Below are 11,000 nucleotides of genomic sequence, written 5' to 3' on the forward strand. Positions count from 1 at the left end.
TTACTTATATAAAGTTAAAAAGGTATAACGTAATTTTAACTTACATTAGTTTTAAAACTTAAATAAATTAAATTTGCGTTAACTAAATCAAAGAAACAAATAGACAAGTTTAATATACGTTTACTTAGACTAAATCTAAACGCTTTATATACGTTAATAAGACTAGATTTAAACGTAAATTAAACAAATCTTTACGCTTTATATACGCATAATAATGCCTTTATAGACGTCTAAAATACGTTTGAATATAGACGTTTTATGGACGTTTGTTCTAAACGTTAATCTGGATTTCATTCTAAACGGATAAATAACCAAATCTGAACGTTTTGTTGAAGCGTTATTTTTACGTTTAGTAGACCTTTATGTGCTTACTGGGTAATATTGGGTACAGGAGCAAAAATTTCAAATAGTTTGAATACTATAATGTTATATATCATTAGATTATTACTGTATTTTAAAGGTGAAAAAATTATCAAAATCGAACGACTGGTTCAAAAGTTATGACGGTTAAAGTACCGATTTTTCTATATATGGATTTGTTGAAGAAACTGTGGTCAAATTGACAAAGCTTTGTCAATTCTCATAAAAATACAAATATCTTGGTGTCAAAATATAGGTGTAAGAGTGGGCTACAACTTTATATTAAACTCTAACCACCGGGCGTATCAAATAGACAGAGGGGGCACCAAATCACCACCTTGCCCGTATGAAACTGAACACTTTTTCAGAAAAATGTTTTTTCTAAAGACAAGCAATATAAATATACAAAAAATATGTTTTAATTTATAGTAAACCACCAAATATATGAGAGATGTATGTTAGCAATAGAGGTGTGGTGGTGATGGTTTGATACACCCTAGTATCAAAAACGACTTGGTTTTATAAATATCTATATCTTTACTGAAATAAGTAAAATTCTTAGGTATACAAGTGGTGTTTCTATTACGGAAGGGGCGTATCCCCCCCTTCCTTGACCTAAAAAAAAAAATATCGCAATTACTGTTTTCAAAATTTGAATAATAAATTAAAAAAAAGTTAGCAATTGGAAATAAATTTATCTCAGACAACAATCAAATATGAGAGATGAATGTAAAACTCATAGTAGATATGTTGATGATGTTTTAGTACTATAATATCAAAAAATGTTTCAATTCTTGAAATATCTAATTGAATATTTATCGTACAACAACAAAGAAGTAAAAAACATATTCCACTAGATTAAAAGATACATTAGTGGTGCATCCATAGTCATAAGAGAGTAGAGTATAAGGGAGGGCGTATCCAAATATGTCATAAGAAAGGGACGTTCTAATGCCCCTTTATCCTCTATCCAAAAAATTATTATTTAATTGGATATGTATTACTAAAAAAATTATACAACTACTATTGTGGGGCTATAATTATAAGTCAATTGGCTGTAAAAAACATGTCATCTTTCTAAACAAGTTTAGCAAATACCTATAATAAAGTCTTTCATGTGATTATCACATTAACAGAAGTAAGGAACATACAGTATAGTTAACGAGCTAGCCATTTTTTTTGGTTAACAAACAAATTTCCTGTTTCAAAATAAATAATAAACAAAATGCTGATGTAAAAAAAAATAATTTATAACTATTTTAAAGATAATATAATATTTTTGTCTTGGCTTTTAGTGAATGATTAAAATGGTTAATTCCAGTAATGAAACTATATTTTAATCATTTTTAACGACAGACACCACGTGAAGGTAAGCAAGAGCCGTCTATCAAAAAATTTAACAAGTCACAACACCTGCTATATAATTTAGGCAAGTCACAACACTAGCTGTATTATTTATGCAAGTCACAAGACTTGTAATACATTTTTAGCAAGTCACAACACTTGCTGTATTATTTAGGTAAGTAAAAACACTTGCTATATAATTTATGCAAGTCACAACACTTGCTGTATTATTTATGCATGTCAAAACACTTGCAATACATTTTTGGCAAATCACAACACTTGCAGTGTTATTAAATTAATTAAATTGTAACTCGCCGAAAACAACATCAGCAGCAAGCTAAATCTTTTTCATGCAATAGTCAACAGCTTCATTATCAGTTTCATCATCTTTTCAGTAAGAAATGGGGTAAATGAAGTCATTTTTTCTTTTATTAACTTTTTCTACTCTGCCGCTATATAAAATCACTTTTGCATGTTTTTGGATTGTACCATTCATGTTCTAGTTTCTTACCAACAATTCTATCTGACATGACATCTTCAAAATCAAATAGTTAGTCATTGGACAAGTGCACGTTGAATTAATAATTTCGTCAAAATTCAATTTGGATAACTCGCGCTCTAACTTTCTTTTTTCTTTTTCATCCATTTTTTAGCGCTTAATTTTTTGTCTTTGACAAATCTCATCTCCTACTTTTCATCGGTGAAGTCGATTTGTAAATCTGTTTTTACCTTGCATATAAAAAAATACCTGTTTTTAAACTTACGTATCTGCTGGCCGTACTTACCCAAATGCCACTTTTAAATCAAAACGTTTATTCAAAGCTAACAAAGAACACTAACAAAGCATACAAATACTTTGAAATGATATAGGTTACTATATCCTTTAAAGTAAAATCAACGAAAACAATTTAAACTTAACTTACTGATTGTTTTTTCTAATTTTTCTACAGAAAAAAAAAGAGTGTCTCAATATAATGTAAGTACTGGGTATACGAAAATACAACTAACAAGAAATAATATTGTTAGACAACAATCTACATAGGCATAATAAAGAACTGTATTGGAAAACTAATAGTAAATGACTAAATACTAAAACATTAAATCCTATAATAGGGATATAACTGACTGCTCCAAAGCAACTTCATCTAAATCAACTTCATCTGAATCATCTCATCTGATCTCCAAAGCAACTTTATCTAAACAAAAATTAAATAAACTTTATTTTTACAAAGTAATATAAAAATTTGCATATAGTAAATCATTTATATATACATCGAAACAGCGAAAGAAATATTTAAGATATACATAAAGGCTTAGATAGATGCCAAATAATAGTTTAAAAACAGTTTAATAAATTTATATTGAAATAACTTATTTATAAAGACATTCCTTGTTAAATAAAGACAATGTTCAAACATCAAATTAGATATGATTCATAACTAATTTGATTTATATCTAATTTATATTATGAATATGATATGAAATACTATGTGAAACCTTTATTTTCTTTCTCTATTTTATTTCTGAATGAAATATAAAATCTAAGTCTTATTTTATTATTTACTGAAAATCATTTGATTAAAACAATTTCTTTTAAATTTTAAAATTTTTTAATTATATTTTTAATACAAAATATCTAGATTTATAATATCAATTTATGACATGAGTCAAATATTGCTAATATGAATGCTATATATATATAAAAAAAAAATATAAAATTAATCAATGGACCCCTTTGTCTCCCGCGCTATCATCAGGGAAAATGTAAATTAGGTAATAAAAGTGCAGGAAGAAATAGGGTAATTGCTACAAAATATATTTCAACGAAATTTGGCAGGTGCATAGATAAATGAATAACTTAAACAAAAAAATTAGGTAGAAAAAAAAAAGACTTTATCCTGGACATTAATTTCACCGCAGAAGTACGACCAAAATTTTGACATCAATAAACTCGTTAATATATCAAGTGAGTATAATTAAAACCAAATCGAACTAATGCTTCAACTATTCTTCTTTCTAAAAACAAATATGTTGATAACGAATACTAAAAAGTTATTCCACAAAGCCTTTCTCAAGCACTCAAATTTTGAAGAGACTACGAAAAACGTGGCAAAAAATTTTAGCACAAAATTCGGTTCTGTAAAACGCGATAGTCACGTACCTAATCATATAATTTTAAATCTTAGACGTGGCATGTAGTAACTTACGATATAAATTTAAATCAGTTGTAAAACTAAAAATGTTAACATTTTTATTTATGGGTATCATTATTTAGGTTAGTTGCAGCTATGTTTACATAGAGCTAGTTTATATCCTTTTATAATTTGCTATTTATTTGCATTGACACGTGACATGCTTTATCACACTGTAAACTTAAATTAGTTGTAAAACTATTTTTTTAACCCTTTTTACATTTAATTTTTTTCTTAGTTGCAACTAAGTTTATATATTGCTTGTTTATATTTGTTTAGAACTTGCTACTTAAAACATGTGGCATTTAGGCAAAAGGTATCAAATTTAAATTCTAATATTAATACTTTTAACCGTTTTATTATTATTAAATAAAAAGTTGAAAGACTTTTTTTTCCTTTTATTCTTGACAACTATTGATGTGTGTAAAAATTTTAAAACCTTTTAGTTAGCAGGTAATCTTTTGTAGTGCATTTAATTTTTGTTTTATACATGGAAATGTCGAACTAATAAAATAACATAACTTTTATTAGTAATTTAGAAATAAAGAATTAGCAACAAACCTAGTACAATAACAATTGTATGCATGTCTGTGTTTTTTATATAAATGTTTTTTGACCTTGAATATAATAACTCTAATAATAAAATATATATTAAAAAACTTTTTATATATTTTTTTAAATTTTTTAATTTTTATTGTAATTGAAAGTTTCTATATTGAATTAAATTACTATAAATATTTAATTAGTTTTTAATTTAAAAGTTAAAGCGTTTTTAAAGCTTGCTAAAATATCTCTTTCGATCATGTTTGTTTGTATAAGTAGTACTGCTTGTATCAGATGTTGAATATTATGATAAAACAATCTATATATTAAAAACATGGACTATTTTATAATGAAATCTCAGTTCTATCTGGCTTGGTTTCTTTCTAATTTTAATAAAGGAAATAAACTAGTCAATACGATGACGTATTAAATTATTTAAATTACCAAAACAGCAAAAGCCGCGTAGTGTAATAACTCCTTTATTTTAATGAATTGTTTGTTGCACGAACGGAATAAATCCGTAATTTCAACGGATTAATATCGACGAACTTCGATCCGTTAAAATTTTAATCCGTTAAACATAACGGAAAACCCGTTGGTGCACTAGCGACAGATGCAGTTCGTTGTATAAAACGGATTTTTTCTTAGATTGTTGGAGCTTTTATAAATATCTTCGTTTTCAATTAATAATCTATATTGTATTATCAATTAATATTATTTAATTAGTATCCTAAAAAAAAGGACCTAGATTAATTTTCTAACAACTTAAATTTAAAAAATTACAGTGAATAGAGCCTGGCAACAAAAATACCCCAACAGAATTACCTCACCTTGCCCAAATGTGAAGGTAATGAGTTAATAAAATATTCTAATTATACTCCTAAATTTTTTTTTCTTTCTGCAGTTACTGTTATCAGTATCAGAAAGTAAGATTATTTTAATTTTTTACATCAGCACTGTAAAAAATTAAAATATTTATTCATGCTTCATCAGCACTGCAAATAAGTAGAATAATGGGAACAGTTGTTGAGCCTTTAACAATCGGTTTAGAACGTTAGGAAATGACTTATGGTCATTTAGGTCGCAACAAATTACATAAAGCTTAGTGGGCTTTTATATAATGTTGTAAGTACTGTAAGCCCTATTTTGGACTAAACTAGTTCCGAAAATTCAAGAAAAAAAAGCGCTTAAACATTTGATCTCAACCTTTTAAATGGCGCTACCTGACTTATTCTGTACCTACCCTACGGCAATTTTTGTTTCAAAAATAACGCTCTAAATGTCTTTTAAAAGACTTTTGAACGTTCTTTACCTTTGAATATTTACGAAACGTTTAAGAGACATTTAAAACGACACTTTTAAAAACAAAAGCTCGTTGGATAGTGTCTTGATCATTTTTCGATTAGGTTCCGTTAACTTTAGGAAAAAACTAAAAATTGGCGGGAGATTATTATTATAAGTTGTTAATTTAAATAATAAAAATAAATTTAAATGTTTTTTAACTTGAAAAAATTATGCCTTATGTATAATTTATTATGCTTAACGCCTTTAGCGTATTGTTTGACTTTATAATAAACTAATTTAATCACGTATATATTATTTGACTTGTTTGGAACATACTTTATTGTTTTGTATTATGTTAACATAAAAAATCTAGCTCGAAAGTATTCAGAGTGATGATCTGGAACTTAATTGGACACCTCAAAAAAAAATAGCGATGTTTTTTTATATTATTTTTGCATTGAGGTCTTTAAATAATATTTAATTTTCAATTCTGTTCCACTTTTTAGCCCAGAGGGATCAAGTGACACTAAACTTAGTTTTACGGTCATAAAGAATAAAAGTTGTCCCTAAAAAGTTACGTATTATAGTTTTCAGATATTCTAGAAAATCTAAAAATTGACATGAATTGCTCAAAGAGCATTGATCAAGTCATATAGTACTGTTACAAAAAAGTATAACTATATTACATGCTAGCGAAACACGACACTTTCTCCCAAGTTGGCTATAGCAGCACACACTAGAACAATTTTATCACAATTTGAAATCATGCGTTGAATGATTTGTGTTATCCCTTAGGCTTTTCACTGATTTTATTAGGAAGATTCTTCTTAGAATTTTATAACAAGTTTTCACTAATCCTATAATTCTTTTTTATGTGAATCCTTACAGTTGCAATTTTTTTGATTGATTCATCAGCTGATAGCTGTAATTTATTTTTTTGTAAATGCAGGCTCCAAAAGTTGCGAACCGGAATGAGCGACGAAACCAACGTAAAACTACGACCAGCAAAAATTTGATCTCCAGGATAGTGGTATTTTGATGGCGCAAAATTTGATTCTCTCACAATTTGAATGTCGAAAGCACAACTTTTTAGATAAAAATTTAATGGCACCTAGTGGTGTACATGGAATTAATATCTTCAATGTGAAATGTTTTTTTTTTAACTACTATAACATTGTGCTCTTGTTAACAAAGGACCAGAGTCCTCAATAAACACTTTAAAACATTTAATAATTAATGTAGACCGAGGATAGTTTGACTTGAAAATATTTGGTATGGTTTCAAAAATGTGCTTTCGAGCTCGCAATAGAATTGATAATTTTTAATTTTCTAATACTTCATATATTGATTTCCAAAAATTATTCAATAGCAGTTGTTTTTACTTCGGAAGCTCAAATGGACCAACATATCAAATGGACCAACATATCAAATGGACCAACATATCAAATGGACCAACATATCAAAGTTCTTATTGTGCTTCAATTTAACAATACTTAAAATTATTTGATCTTCCATAATATTTCGAGTTGGTCTATGATAACTATTTTGTTCTCCTATACCTAGGTAATATATACAAGGTAGATAAGAGTTATTAAAACGTTAAACTTTAACCAGGTCAACATCAAGCAATTTTCAAGATATTCCCGTAAAACTTGAAATAAATATGACACACAGACAACAATCGTTTTTTTTCGTAATTTGATTGTAAACTGTCCATTCATGGTATATACTTTTTCGTTCATATTCATTGTGGGGCTGGTTGGTGAGGCTAAGGGCAGATAATTTTGTTCTATCATATTTGAGCATCCTGCTTCGTCGGTCAAGTTATTGTGCACTACTTCCTCAATATTTTCAACTTGATTAGATTTTTTTGACTGTATATTTTCAATTTCAAGGTACATACTTTCTAGTTCACATATACTGATAAGAGATTACATGGCTATTGTGGAACTGGTTAGTGAGACTAAGGGCAAATAATTTTGTTCTATCATAATAAAACATTTTGTCTCTTCAGTTATGTTACTGTGTACTATTTTATCAATGTTTTCAATTTGACTCAATAGCAAATCTAGCTGGATTTTAGCAGATGCACGGGCAGATAAAATTAAGAAAGTTAAGTATGTTATTTGTCTATGTGTCTGTCAGCTAGATATGCTATCAACTCAATAATTTTTTAATAGCAAATTTATAGCAGATGCATGTACAGTTAAAATTTTAAAAACTCAAGTTGAGTTACAAGAGTAACATGTATGAACATGTGCTTATATTTATTTTATTTGATCATATCAATAGAAATTTATATTTTTACCTATTATTACTAATATTTTATTACATTTTAATACACAATGTCGATAAAGAGCTAGATTTTTCTTTCCAAAGATTTGTAAGAAAATATAGAGTACATGATCTGGATCATTTGATTGGTTTTTTGACCAAGCATTGCTTCCTATTTTGATTTTAATGATCAAAGTTTTTTATCGAGAATACTTTATCTAAAGCAGTACGACAAAGTTTGTTATCGAGAATCTTTATCTAAAGCAGTACGACTGGTTGCATTGAGCCTAAGTTTTTGACGTTCAGGATTATGCGGTAAAATGTAATATTCAGATCTGTATTTTTTGTTGTTGTTGTAGTTTAAACATCCGAAAACACAACAACTCTTGGGCATTTTAAAGATGATGACGTATTTCTGACTGCAAGGATGATATATGATTTAACAATTTTTTATAGTCTTGTAGGGCCCCTAATATTTTTGCACCAGGGGCACGTATGTGTAAAATAGCATTTAACAAGGACCTATCGGTGGTCCTGGTTAAATGCTACAGTGTAAAACTATCTGGCAAAAATTTCGTATCCCATTTTGAAAATAACTATGTATACAATCTTGAAAATTTATTGGTAAATAAATGAATCTACAAACAAAAATAAACTACATTAATAGTATGATGCAAAATTAGAGATTTGAACAACTTTGGTCTTTTTAAATAAATATTAAATTAAACCTTAAGTTTATAAATATCGAGTTTATATTTAAGAAAAAAATTAAATTACAAGAATATATTTTATTCAATAATATAAGTCAACATTTATAAAATTATGGCTAATTAGTTTACAATATGTTAAAAAAATTATAATTTAAAAAATTAAAAAAATAATTCTTTAATACTAAATAGTATTAAAAATAAAAATTCTAGCTAAAAGAAATATTCAACATTTTTTTAAACATTTTACTTTATAACTACCAATTACTGACAACTAATTTCAAACTTTTTTTAGAAGTTAAAACATTGTTATGCCACCATTAAACATTTTGTGAGTAATACAACCTAAATGAGATTGAAGTTTACCTATGCTACTCTAATACTGTCTTAAAAAATATACACACACACACACACACACACACACACATAAACATATATAGAGTTAAAAAAAAAAGTAAAAAAAATTTAAATGTAGTAAAAAATTTAAATAAAGAAACATTTTATTCATATTTATATTGTTATAAAGTTGTAATTCCTAATTTTAATAAAAGTATTTATAAAATATTAAATACTATTTTACAAATAAAACAAAGCTTATTTACACACAAAAAAAAAAAATTCAATGGAGCCATTATATTTAACAAATTATCTACGATCTATAATATTCAGCAAACAACATGTATAATACATTTTTTGTTTAACAAAAATGTAATTTATTAGACATGATATTGTATTTCAAACAACTAATGTGTTGTTTTCTTTAACAATTACAGAAATTTAATTATTTTGCTTAAGAAACAATCCGCGTATTATATTGATTGCAACCATTGAACCTGTTCATTTTTAAATCAGGATTATCAGCACATATTTTTGCATGAGCTGTTTCAAACTGTCGTTCACTAATTTTGATATTAATTATTTCAGTTAAAAGAATTTTATCTGTCATTAGGTCATAAGGTAGATTGTGAAGTAAATTAGTTGTCTGAAATTCATCCTTTTCAAATAAATCGTTTTGCGTTGAAAGAACTATTTTCATGATGGAAAGACCTGTTTTAAACAACACTTTGACTCCTTCACAAAAAAACATGTCCCAAATTCGTAAAACAGTTTGAAAGGGTAGGCAACGTGAAAAAATGCAAACCATCCATTCAACAATGTACATTAATGGATCAATCTGGAGTTTTTTCATGTGTTTTCCAACCTTTGGTAAATAATTATCAAGCAATAAACCAAAGAGCATCCCATCAAATTTCATTGCTTCCATTTTTTCCCCAAAATAGCCTGGTAAATAAGATCTTGTAATTGCAACTAGTACCCAAAATGTTTCACTAGGTGGCATATGCATCAATAGCACTGCAGCAATTGGTGCAAGAGCCTGACTGTAGCCAATTGATGAATCATACTCACTAAATGCTACTAATACTTTAAATAAATTATCTTGTCCTTGACTACCTGTTTCATGGAACATACAATGGTGTCGAAATGTTCTAGGAATATCCTTCTGTATAATATTAACCCATTTAGAGTCTTTATTTCCAGACAGTTTTTCAAATAAACCAATATTTTTTTCTATTAAAATATTTGCTCCACTTAGAAACTGCCATGCTAATGAACGAACAGATTGTGGGATTCCTTTCTGGCATCTTCTTTTAATTTTCATAGGATGTTTCATTATAAATTTGTCCCATGAATTAATCATCTCTAACCATTTCATTTCTCTTCTTTTTCCAACTGCACCCATTTGTGAGAAATTAGGTAATGAAGCAACTCTACTATAAAGCCGGTGTGAAACTATAAAACCATGCCCATCAACTTTAAGTAACGTGTTGCTATTATTAGATGCATTCTCAATATTTTCATTCATGTTTATCTTAGTATTATGGTATAAAACTAGAAAAATAAAATTTTAAACATCATACAACATGCATCATAAATATAAACATAGTTAAAATCAAAAGATTTTTAAAATTGTTAAAGAATATATACATTTGTCTTTTCTCTAATACTTATTTGCACAAAAGTTATGTTTTAAACAGTTTTGTTATCATTTTTTTATTATCAATGACTTATCGTACCTCTGTGTAGTAAGCTGTGTAACTTTTATACAATATATTTTTTATACAATATATTTTTATATATATTTTTTATTTATTTTTATTTAACTTTTATACAACACATTTTTATTTTTATATATATTTTTTATTTTAAACATATATTTTTGTGCATTTGAGTAACTATAGACATTGTAAGAAATGCCAAAACAATACTAACCATTACTTAAGTTACTTAAATACTT

At 27.1% G+C, this 11,000-nt stretch overlaps 1 protein-coding gene across 1 annotated transcript; it reads right to left on the bottom strand.

Annotated features, from left to right (window-relative positions):
• Positions 1-8,765: 8,765 nt before the first annotated feature.
• Positions 8,766-10,613, bottom strand: LOC100199544 (TBC1 domain family member 10A). The gene has a single exon (XM_065805993.1). The coding sequence runs from the start codon at positions 10,566-10,568 to the stop codon at positions 9,495-9,497; it is 1,074 nt and encodes a 357-aa protein (XP_065662065.1). The 5' UTR covers positions 10,569-10,613; the 3' UTR covers positions 8,766-9,494.
• Positions 10,614-11,000: the final 387 nt, after the last annotated feature.

Source organism: Hydra vulgaris, chromosome 09, assembly GCF_038396675.1.
Source record: "Hydra vulgaris chromosome 09, alternate assembly HydraT2T_AEP".
Classification (NCBI taxonomy): Eukaryota; Metazoa; Cnidaria; class Hydrozoa; order Anthoathecata; family Hydridae; genus Hydra; species Hydra vulgaris.

Excerpts from the sequence above, each read along its gene's own strand:
- LOC100199544 (XM_065805993.1), bottom strand. The coding sequence starts at position 10,568 with ATGAATGAAAATATTGAGAATGCATCTAATAATAGCAACACGTTACTT.